The sequence below is a fragment of the Podarcis bocagei genome (assembly GCF_964188305.1).
Source record: "Podarcis bocagei genome assembly, chromosome: 1".
In the NCBI taxonomy this organism is placed as follows: domain Eukaryota; kingdom Metazoa; phylum Chordata; class Lepidosauria; order Squamata; family Lacertidae; genus Podarcis; species Podarcis bocagei.
This window is the reverse complement of record NC_138125.1, coordinates 58,719,268-58,739,737: the sequence shown is the minus strand read 5'-3', so window position 1 is coordinate 58,739,737 and position 20,470 is coordinate 58,719,268. Positions and strand designations below refer to the sequence as shown.

Here is a 20,470-nt window from a genome sequence, read left to right as displayed (position 1 = left end):
CTCTGCATCAAGGAAACCCTATCTTCAGAGCCGTTAATGCAAATCACTGTTCCAAAGAATCATTCATAAAATAGTCATTTCCCCCTGTGCTCCTTGGCTGAGCTTCTTTCCCTACCCCAACACCCTTCACTTTCCCACCAGCTACTTGCTGTGCTATCCAAGGACACATTGCAGCCATCTGTATAGGTGGGTAGCAAGAACCACCACCTGGTGCTGCTTTAAAACCTGGGTATATGGGCTCAGTCTTGATTTTGTGCGTGTCTGTCTCACTGCCCCCCCACTTTTGCCTTGAACAGTTTAATGAGCCTTTTAAAACAAAAGGAGGATCAAGTGTATTTTGGGAGGTAAGAGCGGGTTACAAACTTGGGGGGGGGGTTAGGGACAATTTTATTGGGCACAAGTGCGTGTTAGAGAGTGGATTGGGGGTAGTTAAATGCTTGCAAGCTTAAAATGGTTCCTCTATATGCAATAGGTTGCGTAGGCTTTCAGAATTAGCATGCTGTTTGTTTACAACTTGATGCTTCAGTTTCACAGAATTTGGAGGTCTCAGAGTGGGGGTGGGGGTTTAGACTAAGCATTATGGAGATAGAAGGAGGGTTAATGAAGTAACAGGTAATATTAACAGAACTTATAGGGTACATTATTAGCAAGTTCTCAGGGTGGTTCACAACCATAGGTTTATTGTGAGTTGAGGGAGCCCCATCTTACATTGAAGAACCCCATCTTTCCTTGACACTTTTTTCATTCTGGCTTCCATTCTGGCTTCTCTTAGATAGGATAGATACTGACCCATATCCCTGTAACTTTCAGGATTGATTTTTGCAATGTGTTCTAGATGACAGTGTGCTCAAAGATGACCTGGAAGCTTTGGTACTAATGGACCATCACCTATTCTCATGGTTCAGCCCTGGCTCCCACTCTGCTTTTGAGCATAATTGAAGGAGGGTTGCTGTTTTTATCATTGCTTAAAACCCACAGCTGCCTTTTGTATGAGCCCTTCTGCCAGTCACGGCCTAGTCATCCGGCACTGCTCTCTAGCCAGTCCTTCTGGTGGGACAATGGCTGCAAGAAGCAGGAACCTTATGATCATGGCCCCAATGCCCTGAAATCTCCTTCTGAAAAAGTTAGGAAGTCTGCCTCCCTTTTAGGGTTTTTAAAAAGTTGGAATGCTTTCCATTTTTTGTAGGGATTTAGCCCTTCCAACTAGTAGACTTTTTAAAAATGCTGTAAACTGCTTCAGATTGTTTCTGAGAAAGCACTTCTCAACAGTTGTAAATAAATAAAGGTACATTCACATGAGTATCCCTAACGATGCTTTTGCTTTGATTTGTGGTTTTAGAACTGTCCTTGAAATTGCACCGTCGCTTCAATGCCTCATTGAGGAGCTGAAATGCTGGCTGGCTTTTTACCTGGCAGGATATCTGGTTAATAGGATGAATGTGTCTGAAGCAAGCGAGCTGTTTCAGCATTCTCTTTTTGCTGCTTCCTACCCTTGACCTGTGCATCTCCCCCAGAATGCCTCATGAGCAATTTCCAGGACAACTCCAGCGCAACGCCTTGTTTTTCGTCATCATTCAGTGGGGCTAATTTAATAGAGAACGTGGCTTATGCTCCTTGCTGACACCAGAGTCGCTGGAAAAATCCGGTGCTAACTATTGCCATATTTCAAAAGAAGGCATCTTCTGCCAGTACCTGTAGTTTTGTTCTTTTTCCATATTCGTGTTTTATGTTGCTATTTCCCCCCTCACCTACAATTAAAGTGCTGCAAAAATAATGTGGTTGCTCTGCAGGGTCCACACACACACACACAGCCTGCACAATTGCTCCTGTGTTTCAAACAATGCCCATCTGCGATTTGCAGCTTCAGTTCTTATAGGTTACTCGCAGCCAGTTTGCTGCAGGAGTCATACAGGCATTGGGATAGAACTGGAGGGAATTTTTTTGGCTGGTTCAGTGGGAGAACCTTCACTTCTAACACATTCTTAAAACGGGGCGGGTGGTTCTTTGGCAGGTATTCCTGGTGTGCAGGAAACATATACTCACCTTCCCTGTTACTCGCATCCCCGGGAGTGTTTGTTTTCTAGCCTACTTGTCCTAGTGAAGTGCACTGTTAAGACTGCAGTTCTATACATATTCACCTGGGAGTAAGTCCATTAATTTTGGTGGAACTTGCATCAGAGTGCACAGGCATTGGGTTGTTGCTGCTTTCTTATGAGTTCCTTGTGTGCAGTGGTTCTTACAAATACTTCCAGATGACCAGGCTATGGTGAAGCCAATGGACACTTGCTACTCAGTCCTATATTATGCATTCAACAGCATGAAATGGTACAGTCCTGAAGTGGTGAAGCGGACTGATCAGTTTAAATGCTTTCCAATTTTGTTGTACAAAAAGTCCTTGCCGGAAGACGATTACCTTAGGTAGTACAGTGGTGCCTCGCAAGACGAAATTAATTCGTTCCGCAAGTCTCTTCGTCTTGCGGTTTTTTCGTCTTGCGATGCACGGTTTCCCATAGGAATGCATTGAAAATCAATTAATGCGTTCCTAGGGAAACCGCCTTCAGACCAGGTCCGGGGACAGTCTGTCCCCGGACCTCTTCTGAAGGCTGGGGGGGGGGACAAGGGCTTTTCTTCCCACCCCCAGCATTTTAAAAAACCCCGGGATAGCGGAGTACTTCTCCGCTGTCCGGGCGATCTTAAAATGCTGGCGGGCGGCATTTTTAAATCGCCCCGGACAGCGGAGGACTTCTCCGCTGTCCGGGGCGATTTAAAAGCCCCTGGGAAGGCAGGCAGGGGGGACAAAGACTTTTGCCCCCCGCCAGCCTTCAGAAGAGGTCCTGGACCTCTTCTGAAGGCGGGCGGGGGGCGAAAGTCTTTGCTCCCCTCCCGCCTGCCTTCAAAAGGTGTCCCCGCGGCGGCGGGAGGTGTCCCCTGCCCCCCGCCCGGCTTCGGAGCACCGGGAGAAGCGATCTCCCCGCAGCCCCTTGCTGCAAAAGACGTCCGGGGGAAGCGGGGAAGAAGCGCTTCTTCCCCGCTGCCCCCGGACCTCTTCTGAAGCAAGGGGCTGCAGGGAGATCGCTATCTCCCCCCAGCCCCTTGCTTCAGAAGAGGTCCGGGGGCAGCGGGAAGCGAAGCGCTTCGCTTCCCCGCTTCCCCCGGACGTCTTTTGCAGCAAGGGGCTGCAGGGAGATCGCTATCTCCCCGCAGCCCCTTGCTTCAGAAGAGGTCCGGGGGCAGCGGGAAGCGAAGCGCTTCTTCCCCGCTTCCCCCGGACGTCTTTTGCAGCAAGGGGCTGCAGGGAGATCGCTATCTCCCCGCAGCCCCTTGCTTCAAAAGAGAAGACCCGCTGTCCCCGGGGCAAGCTTCGTTTTGCGAAGCAAGCCCATAGGGAAATTCGTCTTGCGAGGCAACTCGAAAACGAAAAAACCTTTCGTTTTGCGAGTTTTTCGTCTCGCGAGGCGTTCGTCTTGCGGGGTACCACTGTAGTGCATTCTGTACTTACGTGCTGATCTTACCTCATTCAGCCGCCCTCAAGGTGCAACACCTGATGTGCAGGTTTTGCATTTGCGGAGTCTTTTAAACCACAATAGCATGGCACTTTTTTTTAGGCCAATGGACATGCAGTGAGGAATGTGATTATGAAAGTGATGTGAGCACCTTTTTGACGGTGCCTGCAACCTCAACTCATATCATTTTCTGACTAGTTTAGAAATTGAATATTTTATTTGTACATGTGAGAGATTGAATATTCTGCAGCATGCCACCTGAGTATTGCACTTCAAAAAAAAAGGTGGAAGAAGTAAGTATACTTATCCTAGTTTATGGTTGAAATGCTGTGACATTGGGGAAAACTTTGCCTTGCATTTATTTCATTAGCTCTTTCCAGGCCATACCACCATGGGTATCTTTTTTGCTGCTGCTGTGAATAAGGTGCCATCTATTTACAAAGAACAGATTTGACTGGTCCCTACCCCTAGGGGGGTTATCTAAAATGAATTGTAGAATCATAGAATAGTGGAGTTGGAAGGAATCCCAAGGGTCATCTGGTCTACCCCCTGCACTGCAGGAATGTCAACTTGATCATACATGACAGATGGTCATCCAACCTCTGCTTAAAAACCTCCAAGGAAGGAGAGGCCAGTAGCTTTCATGGGAGTCTGTTCCACTGTCGAACAGCTCTTACTGGTGGACATTTCTTCCTGATGTTTAGTTGTAATCTCCTTTCATGTAATGCATGATGTACTTTTTTATTTTGTTAAGTAGAGGTCTTGCTCCCCTGCAGCAGTTGTCATTTGTACACATGGATTTCATGCTGTGTTTTATGTGAAGATTTCTTGTGTTAAAGTGTTTTCTACACAGAAATGTTGTCAGATCTGTACAGTGGACGCTCGGGTTGCGAACGTGATCCGTGCGGGAAGCACGTTCGCAACCCACAGTGTTTGCAGCCTGCAGCGCCACATCTGCGCACGTGCGGGTCACGATTTGGCGCTTCTGCGCGTGTGCAAGTGCCAAAACCCAGAAGTAACCCGTTCCGGTACTTCTGGGTTTGGTGCAGTGCACAACCTGAAATCGCGCAACCCAAAGTGTCTGTAACCCAAGGTATGATTGTACTTCTTCTAAGAATGGGTCTATACGTTCCATTTCTCTCACTTCTACATAACAGGAATCAAAAGGATGAGCTGTGAGGCACCTCATTCCTCCATAAAGTAGTAGAGGTGTGGTGTGGGAAGAACTTGTTTCCAGAAATTCTCCAGCTTTGCCCCACTGCAGATCACAGAAGTGCCATTACAGCTGCAATCAGCCTTGCTTGCCTTCACTGTTGCAGTTCTTCTCACTCCTGCTGCCATGAAACTTCAGGTCTTATGTGTCAATAGATTGCAACATTTGGTTCACCCTGTGGAAAGATGACCTGTATTTTTGTACATGCACTACTAGAAGACAAAACGTTTTTTCTCCTCCTCAAGATAGAAGTTGGGAGTGAGGGTGTAAAAAGGATAATTTGAGCGAAGCTCAACTGTTCGGAAATCTAGGCCTTTTTCTTAATTCTTTAAATAAGCTATCCAATTTAAGAAGCGTGAATTTATGCATCAAGTTTGTGGCTCTTGCTTGGAGGAAATCAGATATTCTTCAGGATTAGCAGAAATTTCTCGGGGAGGCGCTAACATTGACTGCTGGCACAGTGACTGCATTGCTGCTGTCTTCTGGTTTAAGGCTCATTTTCTCAGCTTGAGATGTCTCTTTAAACATTTATTTATTTATTACTTGCCAGTTCTTGTGTTGAACCAGATCCTTTACAAGGTGATAATGAGCCATATTCTGCCTTAATTTTTATTTTATTTTAAAAATTTATTGTTCATTTAAGACACAATTTGGACTCTGTAAGTGTTCTATAATAATACTTAATATTTTCACAACATTTAAAGATGTACTTTAAAAACCCCTTACTGTTCATTTAAGACAAGATTCATTTAAGAAATAATACTTGATGTTCTACTGTTTCTAAAAACATATTCTGCCTTAATTCAGATTTGAACTGAAATGAGATTTGCTTGGCAGACTCTGCTTCAGAAGTTCACCCTTCAGGGAACTCCCATTCTTCTCTTTGTTGAGAGCAGGGATTTGAAACCTCTGAGCCTCCAGCTGTTGTTGGACTCCAGCTCCCATAAGTCCCAGCCTGCTGACCCAGTGGTCAGTGATGATGGGAGTTGTAGTCAAACAATAGCTGGATGGCCAAAGGTTCTTCACCCCAGTTTTGGAAAATCCATTTAAGTCTATGATGGGCTGCGGAAGTAGGCAAGGTAGGTATTTGTCCCGGAGTTTGGATCACAGTGCATGGACTCATTGATCCCCTTCCCTCTCATGAACACTAGGGACGCGGGTGGTGCTGTGGTCTAAACCACTGAGCCTCTTGGGCTTGCCAATCAGAAGATCAGGGGTTCAAATCCCCACGATGGGGGGAGCTCCTGTTGCTCTGTCCCAGCTCCTGCCAACCTAGTAGTTTGAAAGCATGCTAGTGAAAGTAGATAAATAGGTACTGCTGTGGCGGGAAGGTAAACTGCGTTTCTGTGCGCTGTGGCTTCTGTCACGGTGTTCTGTTGTGCCAGAAGCGGTTTAGTCATGCTGGCCAGATGACCCGGAAAGCTGTCTGTGGACAAACGCCGAGTCCCTCAGCCTGAAAGTGAGATGAGCACCGCAACCCCATAGTCGCCTTTGACTGGCCTTAACCGGAGTCCCTTAACCTTTTTTTTTTTTTTAACTATGAACACATTTTAGCTCTCCAACAGCTACTCTGCAAAGTTCTGGAAGAATATTAATCCTTGGGTTGTTTATTTAAATGATTCAGCAGCAGCCCTATTTATTTATTCAAAGAATTTATAAACTACCCACTATTTCTGGAAGAAAGACAAGTCCTTTATTTGCTTGTTTACTCAAATAATTTTGCACCCACGTTTTCATTTACTTATTTTTTATTTTTTTTAAAAAAAAATCTGCCCATCATTTAAAGATATTGTGGCAGTGTACAAAAGAGAGAGAGAGAGAGATTAAAACAAAGCACCAAGTTAAAAACAACAAGAATACTTTATATTCATCTGAAAAACGATCAAAAACAATGTTCAGCAATCTGGACTTGAAGAAGCCTGGTTGAAGAGGCACCTCAAAGAGCAAATTGTTGGTGGCATCCTAATCTCCATGGTGAGGGTATTCCAAAGTGTGGGTGCTGCCCCACAAGAAGCTGTTTCCTGGATGACTTGTTAAATGAGCTTCTGGGATGTATAATATCCACAAGAGAGGCCCACAGTTTACCTGTGCTTAGAATCATAGACTAGTGCCCACCTGATCCTTGAACATTACCAATCAAGCTGTAATACCATTTTAAAACTAGTGAGTTTTAACTAGGTTTTTTTCAACCTACTGTTTCACTGAAAAGTCCTGAGTGGCACTTCTGATCTTCCCTGATTCAGAAAGTAATACACCTTATATCAGCAGATACAGGCCCTGAAGGCAGGGCGGGGGGTGTCTTGCTGTGCCACCAGTGACTATAGTGTGGTGATGTGGGATTTGGCCTTCCCTATAGTGGCGCCCTTTCCCTGGAGGTGGGATGGGATTCTATCACCATATGAAAATGTATTTGTTCTACCAGGCTTTTGAAGGGATCTGTTTAGGGTTCCCCCCTGAGTTTGGGATGATTCCATATCACAATACTATTCCTGCTGAAACATGAAATAAATTAAATGGTCAGAAATTCTCTTTTAAAAAGCCCATTATTCTCTTATACCTCAGGTGACGCAGAGTGCCATGAAGCTGTGCATTCAGCAAGAGTTCGACAAAGTACGGTGCCTGGTTTGTGAAGAGGAACACAGAGCTCTCCACTTGGTGGATCTCCAAGAAGCACTGGCCACTGCTCACACGACAGAAGTTCTGGCAGAAATTGATGTTCGCATGGAAAAATTGATGACTGAAATGGCAGAGCTCACAAGGCAGCTGAACACCTTTAATGAGCTAGCCATGCTCAAGCCTGAGGTAAATAAAGTACATGCGAAGCAGTTAACAGCAGAGGGCCGTAAAGCTTTATGATGGATGCAGAGGTTTAGTCTACTTTATTGCTTGTCAGCATTTAAAGATGGCCACAAATCCACTAAACTTCCAAGGGGATATGCAGAGTTGTAAGTAATAACACATTATGAGTTGTGTGTGGTTATGTTGATACCCAATTGACTGAGGTGGTTTGAAAGGGCACAAAGCCAACTGCTTCCATCCATTTCAAAGCAAGGCTGCAGCGCTTTGCTACATGATGTTTGTATCTCAGGACCCATACAGAGTATTTTTCACATTTTTGTTACTCCTTTCAATTCTGCTTTCTATCAAAGTGGAAAGAACACAGTAGAATGTTGCATTTTGGTTATATTTGATGGCTCCCCTTTCTTCCTTTAAAGGAGGAGGATACTGTGCTTTTTTGTCCTAGAATAGGTCTGTGTTTTTATTACAGCTTTCGGGTTGGCATGAATTTTATTTGACAGCTGTTTTAGCCACTTTGGATATACAGTAGCTATCTCCTGTATGCCACAATGGTGGTATTATGTTTTCAGTTTGGGGTTCAGCAAACCACTCATATACCGTATTTTTCGCTCTATAGGACGCACTGTTTTAGAGGAGGGAGAACAAAAAAAATAAATTATCCCCCTCTCTGCCCAGCGCGCCTTCAGCGAAACGGCAAGAGGTGCTGCGCAGAGGGGGGGGGGGAGAGAAAATTTTCCCCCTCTTGTTTCCCCCCTGTAAAACAAGGTGCCGTTTAAGGTGCGTTCAGTCGCGTTCAGGCGGCTACCTTGGAAGCCTGGAGAGCGAGAGGAGTCGGTGCGCACCGACTCCTCTCGCTCTCCAGGCTTCAGGTTCCTTTCGACCTGCTCTTTGGGGCTGGCAGGGGGAAGCCCACCACCAGCCCCAAAGAGCAGGTTGGGGAGCAGCGGAAAGGCGCGCAGCGGAGAGGCTGCTGCCATAGTCGCGCGTCACCTCTCCAGCTGGGAGAGGGTCGAGGGGCTATGGCTTCTTCGCTCCATAGGACGCACACACATTTCCCCTTCATTTAGTTCAGGATTAATGGTAAAAGGAAAACTATCTAATATTATGTAACTTTAAAGTGTGGTTAAGTACTCATAATACAAGACAAACTTAATAAGAAATAAGTTCTTGAACCTTTTACTTTTTTATTATATCTTGATTTGTGGCCTGCACATTCATGGCACACGCTTACAGTTAAGATTGTCTTTACTCCCCATTTAAGACTTTATTCCAACTTCTTGAGTAAAAATACAAATGTAACCTTGGTGAAACTTTAATTACTTCCTAGAAGTTCCAGTAGTAGATAGGTAGCCGTGTTGGTCTGCCATAGTCAAAATAAAAAAATTCCTTCCAGTAGCACCTTAAAGCAGTGTTTCCCAACCTTTTTTGGGCAAAGGCACACTTGTTTCATGAAAAAATTCTCGAGGCACACCACCATTACAGCCCCGTGACGTCAGCGCGCAGCGTCACGCCGGGAGGGACATGAATTGCTAGCAAATTACATAATCACCTCCTTGAGGGCTGGCTCATCTTCTCCGAAGGCAGAACCCCATTAATTAAAAGGACAGACTCACACCATAGCCAAGACGAGGGGGGAAAACCTCAGTCATGCACATGTGGGGGCTAAATGAGGACGAAGACCGGGCAGAGAGCAGGGTTCAAATCACCCCACCTGGCCAGGACAATCCCTGGGTGCTCCCTTGGGCCACTCGCCTGACCCACCTCGTAGGGCTGTTGTTGCGAGGATAACACGGGGAGAACCACGCGCGCCCCCGGGAGCTCCTTGGAGGAGAAAGTGGGCGATGAATGCAATGCACGAAATATATGAGAGGCGACCAGGTTTTGCAGGTGAGGGGCCCCCACCAGCCTCCGCTTCCAACACCCAACGACGCCAAAGTTTCCCCCCGGGCTCGGCTCGGGGAGCAGCGCTGCTCCCCCCTGGCTCCCCTTCGCCCTCCCGGCTCTCTCTGCCGCCCACTGGGGACCCCCCTCACCTGCCAAGTCCGGAGCGCCGGTGGAAGTTGCATGCATGCAGGGCGCCGCGTTGCCATTGCATTGCACTGCACTCCATGCAAGGCCTGCACGCATGCATTGCCTTGCACGCCCGCCAAGAGGTCTCCCTGCGGTCCGATGCGTCCCCTCCGGCGCGGATGCAGCATTGCAAAAATAAAACCCCCCCGACGCAACCCTACCTGGGGGGCAGCCTCCGCCTCCGCCGCTCCGCCTCCGCGGGGATCCCCGGGCTCCATCCTGCCGCCCGATCTCCGCGGGGGCGCAGGCAGGCTGCACGGGGTCTGCGCGGAAGAGCCCCTGCCCGCCCGGCCGCCGCCGCCGCGCTCATTCCATGGCCGGGAGAAGAGCGCTTCAAACAAAACGCCCGGCCCGCCAGGCCACGCTGGGAAACGTAGTTTGCGCACCCCACACGGGCGCGGAGCCCAAGGGCGAGGGGACTACGGATCCCGGCAGCCCCCGCGCCGGGGACGGAGGGGGAGAGGCCGGGTGCAGGGATGGAGGGACGGGTGGGTGAGCGAGTGAGTGAGTGGCAGCCGCCAAGCCTTGGCCGAGAGCCAGGAAGGGCCTCCCCGGAGGAGGAGGAGGAGGAGGGAGGCGCAGAGCGGGGGGAGGGAGGGAACCCCAGGGGTCATCTAGTGACGGCGCCCCAATCGAAAATTTGACTTTAAAAAAAATATCTTTCGGATTTTTTAATTTTCCCCGCGGCACACCAGGCAACATCTCGCGGCACACTAGTGTGCCATGGAACAGTGGTTGGGAAACACTGCCTTAAAGACCAACTAAGTTAGTTCTTGGTATGAGCTTTCGTGTGCATGCACACTTCTTCAGATACACTGAAACAGAAGTTGCCAGATCCTTCTATATAGTGAGAATGTGGGGAGGGGTGTTACTCAGAAGGGTGGTGGGAATGGGAGATAGGCAGATAGCTGGGAGAGCCTGTTGACGACTCTTAACGACTGTAATAGGTCTTACAGGAAAAGGCAAGGGGTGAGGAGGTGAGAAATGGTTTAGTCATGTATAGTGAGATAAGAATCCAATGTCTTTGTTCAGCCCAGGTTTTTCCATTGTTTTAAGTTTGGTAATGAGTTGTAATTCAGCAGCTTCTCTTTCCAGTCTGTTTCTGAAATTCCTTTGTAGTAAAACAGCTACTTTGAGATCTTGTATAGAATGTCCTGGGAGATTGAAGTGTTCTCCTACTGGTTTCTCTGTTTTGTGATTCTTGATGTCAGATTTATGTCCGTTTATTCTTTGGCGTAAGGTTTGGCCTGTTTGTCCAATATAGAGAGCTGAAGGACACTGTTGGCATTTGATGGCATACACAATGTTAGACGATGAGCAATTAAATAGTCCCGAGATGGTATGTGTGATGTTGTTGGGGCCAGTAATGGTGTTGTCCGTGTGTATGTGGCAGCAAAGTTGGCATCTGGGTTTATTGCAGGCTCTGGTGCCAGTGTCTGTGTTAAGTCTGGTTGTAGTATTATTGTGGGTTAGGAGTTGTTTAAGATTGGGTGGCTGTCTGTAGGCAATGAAAGGTCTTCCTCCCAGAGCTTGAGAAAGAGAACTGTCATTGTCCAGGAGAGGTTGTAGATCTCTGATGATGCGTTGTACTGTTTTAACTTGGGAGCTGTATGTGATGACTAGAGGTGTTCTGTTATTTTCTTTTTTGGGTCTGTCTTGCAGCAAGTTCTCTCTGGGTATCAGTCTGTCTCTGTTGATCTGTTGTTTAACTTCATCTGCTGGGTATTTTAGTTCTGAGAAGGTTTGCTGTAGATCTCTTAGGTGAGAGTCTCTGTCTGTAGAGTTGGAACAGATGCGGCTGTAACGTAGTGCCTGGCTGTATACAATGGACTGTTTGGTATGTTTGGGATGGTAGCTGGAGGCATGTAGATATGTTTGTCGGTCAGTTGGTTTGCGGTATAAGGTGGTGTCTATGCGCCCATCCTGTATTTTTATAGTAGTGTCCAAAAAATGTATTTCTTGCATAGATTGATTCATTGTAAGGTTGATTGTGGGGTGAAAATCATTAAATTTCTGGTGAAAGGTGTCCAGGGTCTGTTGACCATGTGTCCAGATGATAAAAATATCGTCAATGTATCGCAGGTACAAGAGAGGTTTGAGTGGGTAGGAGTTCAGGAAACGTTGTTCTAAATCTGCCATGAAGATGTTGGCATACTGTGGGGCCATGCGGGTGCCCATTGCTGTGCCGCTGATCTGAAGGAACAGGTCATCACCGAATTTGAAGTTGTTGTGGGTAAGGACAAATTGGCAGAGTTTGGTGGCAAGGTCCGCTGTGGTTTTATCTGAAATGGTGTTCCTTATAGCTTGTAAACCATCGTTGTGTGGGATGTTGGTGTACAGAGATTCCACATCCATAGTAGCTAGTATAGTATTGTTATTGTTATTGTATTCCTAGAAGTTGTATCACTGATTTTAAGAAACCAAGTTAAGAAAGAACTTGTACTGATTTTTTTTAAAATTGTTATAAGCACAGATTGAGCCTATGATTCACCTGTCTTAGAAAAGGAACCATAGGTACTTTGATAGTTGGGTGGAAAGGTTGTTGATCTCTATAGATCACAGAAATATTTTTACTGTTAGTACCTTGGTATCTTTTTTTCACTTTCTGTTCTGCAGCTTTCCCCCCTCAAGAAGGAAAGCTCTCTGTAGCAGTCATTGAGTAAAGGGATTTTCTCTTCCTTTAGTCTTGTGAGGAACGGGGTTTGTTCACCCACGTCTTTAAAAATTAAATGCCAAGCCCTGTTAGTCAGTGATTTTTCCACATCAACCTTCTTCATCTTGTCTCTGTTTCTTGAAAACTGTATACCGTGAGCTAGAGGTAAAGGTAAAGGGACCCCTGACCGTTAGGTCCAGTCGTGGACCACTCTGGAGTTACGGTGCTCATCTCGCTTTATTGGCCGAGGGAGCCGGTGTACAGCTTCTGGGTCACGTGGCTAGCATGACTAAGCCGCTTCTGATGAACCAGAGCAGTGCATGGAAATGCCGTTTACCTTCCCATCAGAGTGGTACCTATTTATCTACTTGCACTTTGACGTGCTTTTGAAGTGCTAGGTTGGCAGGAGCTGGGACCGAGCAACGGGAGCTCGTCCCATTGCAGGGATTCGAACTGCCAACCTTCTGATCGGCAAGCCCTAGGCTCTGTGGTTTAGACCACAGCACCACTTGCATCCCTAGTGGTCCCTAGAGGTGCTTATATGCTAATTATGCCTTGTGTGGGGCAATATTTCTCTTTGTCTAAATAGTTATTATACAACTTTTTCTCCTCCCTGCCCTTTAAAAAATAGAAAATACAAAGAAACGGTGAGCCTAGAAATAGAACATTTCTGCTGTAGGCTCGGTGCTAGAATAAACATTAGTTTTAACAGAGCTATAATTCAAGAAAGGTCTGGATCTGGAAGATGACTGATGAATTTGTAAATGTAGTTTTAAACATGCAGTATATCTAAAAACAGTAAATTCTTCATTAATCTGGATCTGTTAGGTTAAGACATGAAAAGTGAAATAACATAATAGCCCTATTTTTGTTCTGACTAATTAGCTTTCATGAGAGGAAGGGAGCAGAAAGAGAAATAGGACTGTTCCACCACTACATTCTGAGGCAGAAGTGGGAAATCTGTGTCCTTCTCGGCATTGCTGAATTCCAACTCCCATCAGCCCCAGCCAGCATAGCCAGGAATGAGGGGAGTTGTAGGCCAGAAACATCTGGAGGGCCAAAGGTTCCCCACTCCTGTTCTGAAGACCGTGTCTTTGCCAATCTCATGTTGTAGGGGTGGGATATGGAAATATGCTGGTTTATGTGCTACACACCATATCTTATGAACACATGAACTTTCCATGTCCAGAATCATCTCATTAGGGTGCCAAAGCCATTGGTGGTAAAGGACGTGGGTGGCACTGTGGGTTAAACCACAGAGCCTAGGACTTGCTGATCAGAAGGTCGGCGGTTCGAATCCCCGCGACAGGGTGAGCGCCTGTTCCTCAGTCCCTGCTCCTGCCAACCTAGCAGTTTGAAACCATGTCAAAGTGCAAGTAGATAAATAGGTACCGCTCCGGCGGGAAGGCAAACGGCGTTTCCGTGTGCTGCTCTGGTTCACCAGAAGTGGCTTAGTCATGCTGGCCACATGACCCGGAAGCTGTATGCCGGCTCCCTTGGCCAGTAAAGTGAGATGAGCGCCGCAACGCCAGAGTCGGTCATGACTGGACCTAATGGTCAGGGGTTGCTTTACCTTTACCTTTAAGCCATTGCTGGCTATGTTGAGTGGCAGTTGCTCTTCAAGGTCTCGGTCTAAGAGTGTTTTTAACTGGAGATGTTTGGAATGGAACTTGGGACATTCAGTATGCAAAGCCTGGCTCTCTGTTCTCTATCTGCTACTAGGCTGCTGATGTAATGTTTGCCCAAGCCTGCCTTTAAAAGCACCAGTTGCTTACCAAATAATTTAAGAAAGCATGGATGAGTTATATGCATTTCTTTAATGTCATGGATATGCTCGCTTGTCTCTTTAAACAAATGTCTATTAAATTTCTCTATTAACTGGAAGTTTCTATTTTGCATCTCCTCCTTATCGGACCCTCAAAGTGAGCGGATATCAAAGCTTGTTTAATGTTGCCCTTTTCTCAGCAGAAGAGAAAATGTTGCTTGTGTAACTCCACAGTGGTATTTACATAGAACTGATTATTGCAATGCCCTTTCCTCTCTCAGAATGTGATATAAAATGTCCTTAATGCGCCACGCTTTAATGAGCACCGAGCCCGCTTCTTTTTTTGCCTCAGCGTATGTGTTGCCTTTAGTTCACACGCCTATGTGAAGGCAAGAAGGAGCCAGCCCAATTTCTATGGGATTGTAGGTATTTATCATTTAAGCACCAGGGCATATGGGGGGGGGGGGAACCCCATAATGTGAAATGTTAGGTACCATTAGGGCCTTGTGCAATCATGTGCCATCTGCCATCCCAAGCACTACATGAGTGTTATCAACTATCATTCGTAGCAGGATGAGGTGGTGGCTTCAGCATTTTTCATCCAGAATTGTTCTCAGCTGGCCAAGATGACCTGAGAATCCAGAGTGAAGGGCTCAAGCGTGCTTAATGGATGAATGGTGAGATGATCGCTGTTGTTACTGCCGCAGGCCCAGTGTAATAAATGAGCTTTTCTGTGTGCCCTCCTGGTTGCATGTAGCCTGCAGCTTGCAATGTAATGATAATGACCTCCATTAGCTGAGTGGAACTTCTCTTTTTAACATTGGACACTAAGCCTTGCATCTGACTGTCATACATGACTTACTCGCACTGGTCTAAACATGAAAATCAGTGTTTGCAGGGCTGCTCTCAACGTTGTTTTATTTTTGTTTGTTTGTGTGTTTTCCTGCAGAGCACAGATGAAGAAAACAGGTGAGTACACTGACTTCTTTCTTTTCAAGTTTATACATTTCTCTAGTTTTATACTTTTCACTAATTTTACAATCATGTTAACAATTTAAACTTGACTTCCCTCTCTTTCTGGAGTTCCTTAAATTTATTTTTAATAACCTTTGCATATCCAAATTAACTTAATTTGCTCATTTATTCATCTACTTTAAATATATACTATTATAAAACTGCAGGTTATTACAATAATCATGCCAATGATCTTATCTGTTTACAGTTTATCTGTAAATATTCAATAACCCATTTCCATTCTTTTATAAAAACCTGTTATCTTGATCTCTTATTCTTTCAGTAAGTTTAACGATTTCTGCATATTCCATAACTTTTTGTATCCATTCTTCTTTTGCTGGGTCTTCTGCTTCTTTCCATTTTGTGGCAAGTAACATTCTGGCCACTGTAATAGCATACATGAATAAGTTTCTATACATTTCAGATAGTTCTGTCCCTGTAATTCCCCAAAGAAAAGCTTTTAGTTTTTTAAACAAAGGTTATTTTAAACATCCTTTTCATTTCATTATCTATCATTTCCCAGTAAGCTTTAACCTTACTACAAGACCACCACATATGATAAAAAGAACCTTCTCTTGCTTCCTCCTTTCTTCCCTCCTTCCACCTAATAAGCATGCAAAATTCCATTGGGGATGAGATAAGACTTAAACATTTTTAAAATGCACTGGAACCATGTTTGTTTTATGGGCAGGAGTTGTAGAAGTTTGGGTTTTCAGCCAAGGCTATAGCTAGTAACACGTAGAATCACTTATGTGAAAACTAGACCTGTAAGCAAGGGTTTTGCTGTTCATTTCACTCTGAACGTATAATTCATTTTGGTAATTGCTACCATGGTTCCTCCAGGGTACACCTGTTATCTCCAGTGGTTAGGGGAATCTCTGTGTGGTTCCTGAAAGTCAAGGCATGAAACACTGGGGACAAAGATAGGCAGTCAGCTGTGTTGTGTGGTGGCTGATGCTTTGAACTGTAGTCAGGAAGAGAAGCAGTAAGCTTTTCTTCCCTGTTGGTATTTTCTGGTAATCCCATGTGTGTGTTTGGGATTACATTCCTTTTTTACAGCTCCAGATCTGACTTTAGGTTCTGTTCTGCCTTTTGTTTGGGAGGGGGTGAGGCACATTTTTAACACTCTTCCCATCAGCTTTACACAAAGGGATCTAAAAGTGTTTGCCCAATTGCAAGGAAGCATGTACATTAAATAGAGAAAGCAAAACAAAAAACCCAACCAGTTTGTAAATTTGTTCAAGCAAGCAACACCAAAAGCTGCTAGTATGGCATGATATGAAATATTTCTTGTCCAACCGCTGATACTAGTTTGAATTCTTTACATTGCTTATTTAGCTAACAAAATGCTACCTAATAAAGTGCAGGGATTAACTCACAATGACTTACCATGGCCTAATTGTGCCCCCTCTGGACAATTAATGAGCTGCTGTTATGGTCTAAAGGCATATGAGCTGCAATATTGGTCTATATATAATCTTGTGACAGTGGTTATTGCCAAGTGTGGAAACTGAAATCAAACTAATTTCACATGTTATTGTACCCAAAAGTAAAATGTCTTAGATTCCTCCCCCACTTTTTTCTTTTTTAAAAACAGTGTTAATTATTTAGATTTTCAGTGGCCTTATAAATATCACCTCCATGTTATAAAAAAACACCTCCTAGTTATGTACAATATAAAGACAACATCATTACAAAATCACATGTAAAATTCAGAGATTAAAGCACACATACAAAATCTGTTCCAGTGATTTTTACTTGAGTAAAGAAAAGGTTTTGCCTGGTGCTAGAATGATGGCAATGTTGGTGCCAGGTGGGCTGTTTTGGGAAGAGCATTCCATAGAAGGCCCTCCCTCTTGTTGCCCCCCTCCATAGCGAGCACTTAGAGGAAGGCCTCAGATGATGCCCTTAAAAGTCTGGGTAGGTTTGTAGGGGAGAAGATGTTCTTCGGGTATTGCTGTTCTGAGCCACTGTGAGTTAAAAACAGCACTTTGCACTGGTTTATGAAATTTTTACTTCTTGCTGTGACCAGTTTTTTGCTCTTTATCTGTTTTATGCGTTTATAGATACACAATCATTTGACTGTTTTTTCTCTCCTCTGTGAATCCTTCCAATCCCTATTTGTGGGAAGGTTAATCCAATATTCATCACATTTATTTTCTGTTGCATTTTAAAACACACACACACAACTGCCTGCAGTACCACAGCAGGGAAAGGGGAATTCATTCGGACAACGCCCGCTGCAATCCTTATGAAGTCTATCAATGTGACTTCCACTATTTTGACATTGAGTTTGGTGCAGGCTGACAGGCTGAATAGATTGCTTCTTCCTCTCTTCCCTGTGGGCCTTATTTTTCATAGCCATATACTTTCCTCAGTAGGAGGGGAGACGTGCTCTAATAATACAAGGCAAGCTTGGCATTCCTAATACACATTCCAGATTGCCAGCCCAATGAATGCTCAGGTGAGTACCGCGCATGCCCATCATTTCCAATAAGCATAGGCTGTTCTGCATTGTTCTTGGGGAACAATTTTGACTTTGTGGGAGTTGGGAAGTGTCCATTCACAAAGAGAGAAAGGGGAAATGGATTAAGTCAACAAGATGACAACGTGCAGAGCTAGATCACACATTTTTGTGCCTTTCTGTTGCCTGCAGACATGTTGACGTTGTTTTAACCCTGATATTAAAAGTACTCAAGGAAATTGGTATGGAATTTTCCAGGCTGAGTTGTTCAACTGAATTTATTGGTGTCTAAGTAGCTTGTTTTATGTTGCTCTTCCATCTCACTGCAGACCTTGCAAGTTTAATGTATCTATGTTGAGTAGTTCATGGTGCTTTGAAATGGCACATCCGAAAGAAATATCAATAGTAAGACAGCTTCTTTTAAAAGTAAGGAGAAAGGTGACATTGCATCATGTAATTTTCTGGTTCTTGCAGTATGGAGTGGGCCAGAGTTGGCTGCAGAACTGGCAAAAAGCCTTTGTGTATGATGTTTTCCCTAATCAGCAAAGGGTGGGTTTGGTGTGAAATGAATGGAGTTCTCCACTATGTGCATTTTTCTTGAAGCTGTCGAGCAGTGAAAATCATATCCACTGTCCCCTTAGAAAGTAAAAAACCATTTTGGGATTCAGGAAGGGTAGCCTCGGATATAGTTAGGAGATGGTTTGCTAAGATCCTTGCAAGAATTTTGCCAGCGGCAGCTAATAAAGCGATGCCTCGATAGTTTCTGCAATCCGTGCTATCACCTTTTTAAAAAGAGATTGATAATTTTGGCATCCCCAAAGCTGGGATCTCCTCTCGCAGATTTTTTCAATGAGCTTGTGAAGTTGTTGTGCAAGTTCAATTCTGCCCACTTTGAAGACTTCGGCGGTCCACTGGTTTTGTTGTTTTTCATTTGGTTAATCACAACTCTCCCAGATTTGGAGATACTACAAGCTCATCTCTAGTTTGTTTTTGCAGAATTTGTGAGAGGAACTCAGCAGCTACAGGGGAGTTGCTGTTAAGAAGATGCTGGTAATGTTCTTTCCAATGCAATGCAATAGCTTTTTTATCTTTTAGAAGTATGGTACCCTCTGTTGAGCATAGGGGGCATATGCCATAATTTATTGGCCGATAGATGGTTTTTGTGGCTTTAAAGAAACTCTGCGCATCATGAGTGTTGGCGAAGTGCTAGATCTCTTGAGCTTTTTTTATCCACCAGATGTTCTTTAGTTCTCCAGTTCTTCTTGAACCTCAGCTTTAGCTGAGGTGTTTTTCTTAGTGGCACAGTTTCTGTCTCTTTGCCAGATCTGAAAGGCTTTCATTTTCTTGTCAATAATGCATTCAATCTCACTGTCATTCTCATCAAACCAGTCCTGGTGTTTCTTTGTTTGGTATCTAATAGTTTGTTCACAGGCTGCAACAATGAATACACAAAGATCCTATACACAAAGCTTTTCCTCTGAGGCTCTTGTCTGGATACCCAGAATGAGGTAGTTGTGGTGCCTCCCTTGTGAGATTATTGCCTCATGGAGATTTGCCTGGCACCTAGGATGATGTCTTCATTTTCTGAGGCTTTCACCCTCTGTCTTCCCAATATCCCCACCCCAGTGTGGTTGCTTATAGGACTACTGTTTGCAGTCTTCTTGTTAGTTATTGTAAGCTGACTGGGACATTCTGAATTGAAGTGTAGAATGTTTTTAAACAAAAACTGTCTTGTATCCACTGCTGTTGCTCTGGGAAGTCTCTGCAGCAAGTCTATTTTCATTGATGGCAGCTTTTCGAGAGCTCTCCCTAATAAGAGTAGCCTGGATTATATTTTCACGCTTGCATTTGTACTGTATTGGAAAAATAACTTCCTTATGAATGCCATATTTTCTTTCTGATGTCATTTCTGTTCCAAAGGATCAGACTTTCCCTCAGTTCCTTTATTTCATCGTGCTTTATCTGAACATTGCCCCCCTCAGGGGAAAAAACAACAACCCCAAGCTTCTAAACTTTCCACCCAACCTAATTTGTTATCTCCTCTCTTGATGCAAAGGGTGCTTTTGTATCCTTTCTTAATGGCGTAGTCTTTTTCTCACATCCTGTCTAATTCCAAGTCCTTCTGCTTTTTTTCATTTTGCCCTTTCCTTTCTGTAACTGTCTTCCATATGCTGACTTACTCTGCAGTGGTGGCCTTCTCTGCTGCTGCTCGCCTATCTCTTCTTATTATCTTTGTCATATTTATGTCCTATGTCAAAATCATGCAAACCCTGACAGCAACCGTCAGATTTCCTACATCCAAGGAATCCTGTCTGCTCAGGAGTGCCTGTCGATGAACTCAAATGCATCACATTTGATTCTGGGGCATTGATTTTCACACTTTTTGCTCTCCACGAGCCTGTTCCATGTCGATTTAGCTGCCGAAAGACCTTCATGGGACAGCTGAGAAATTTCTTTTTTGTGAATCAGCATTGGGCACTGCTAGGCTTTGCTGTTGCCCTACAGATTGTGTACTGCAAATGTGTTCAATGCTCTCTTGCAACTTTATGCTACAGGGGGCAATCGGTAATGGTAGATATTGATCCATGTTGTGTTTCAGAGAATCGTGTTGTTCTCAGTGAAGAAGTCCTGTTAAATTTCCAAAGAATTCCGCTTTGGAAGAATTGTTCTGTTTTAGGGCTTGCAGTTTGGTTCCTGCGGGGGCCCTGCCAGTTTGGTCTCATTGCTGCCATTTGTGGAGTGAGAGAACAAGCCAGATTAAAAGCCTGCCTCATTTGGAAAGCATTAACTGTAATTCACATTTCACACATAACGGGAAGTCTTTGATGAACTTCATCTTTGTGGGTTGCTTTACTGCTTGCACAAAGGGAGTAGTGAAGCAGCAGCAAAGGGGCTGACTGTGATCGTGTGGAACCTGGCTTATTTAGCTAGGATGTGATCGGGTGAATTTAGCTATTACATTGTGCACAAAAATAAATTACCCACACTT

At 44.7% G+C, this 20,470-nt stretch overlaps 1 protein-coding gene across 1 annotated transcript in view; it reads left to right on the top strand.

Annotated features, from left to right (window-relative positions):
- Positions 1-20,470, top strand: part of TRIM44 (tripartite motif containing 44) — a 92,056-nt gene that overhangs the window by 19,982 nt on the left and 51,604 nt on the right. The window contains exons 3-4 of the mRNA XM_081166445.1: positions 7,279-7,518; positions 14,953-14,972. Coding sequence (XP_081022571.1) covers positions 7,279-7,518; positions 14,953-14,972 — 260 coding nt within the window. The remainder of the gene's footprint in view (positions 1-7,278; positions 7,519-14,952; positions 14,973-20,470) is intronic.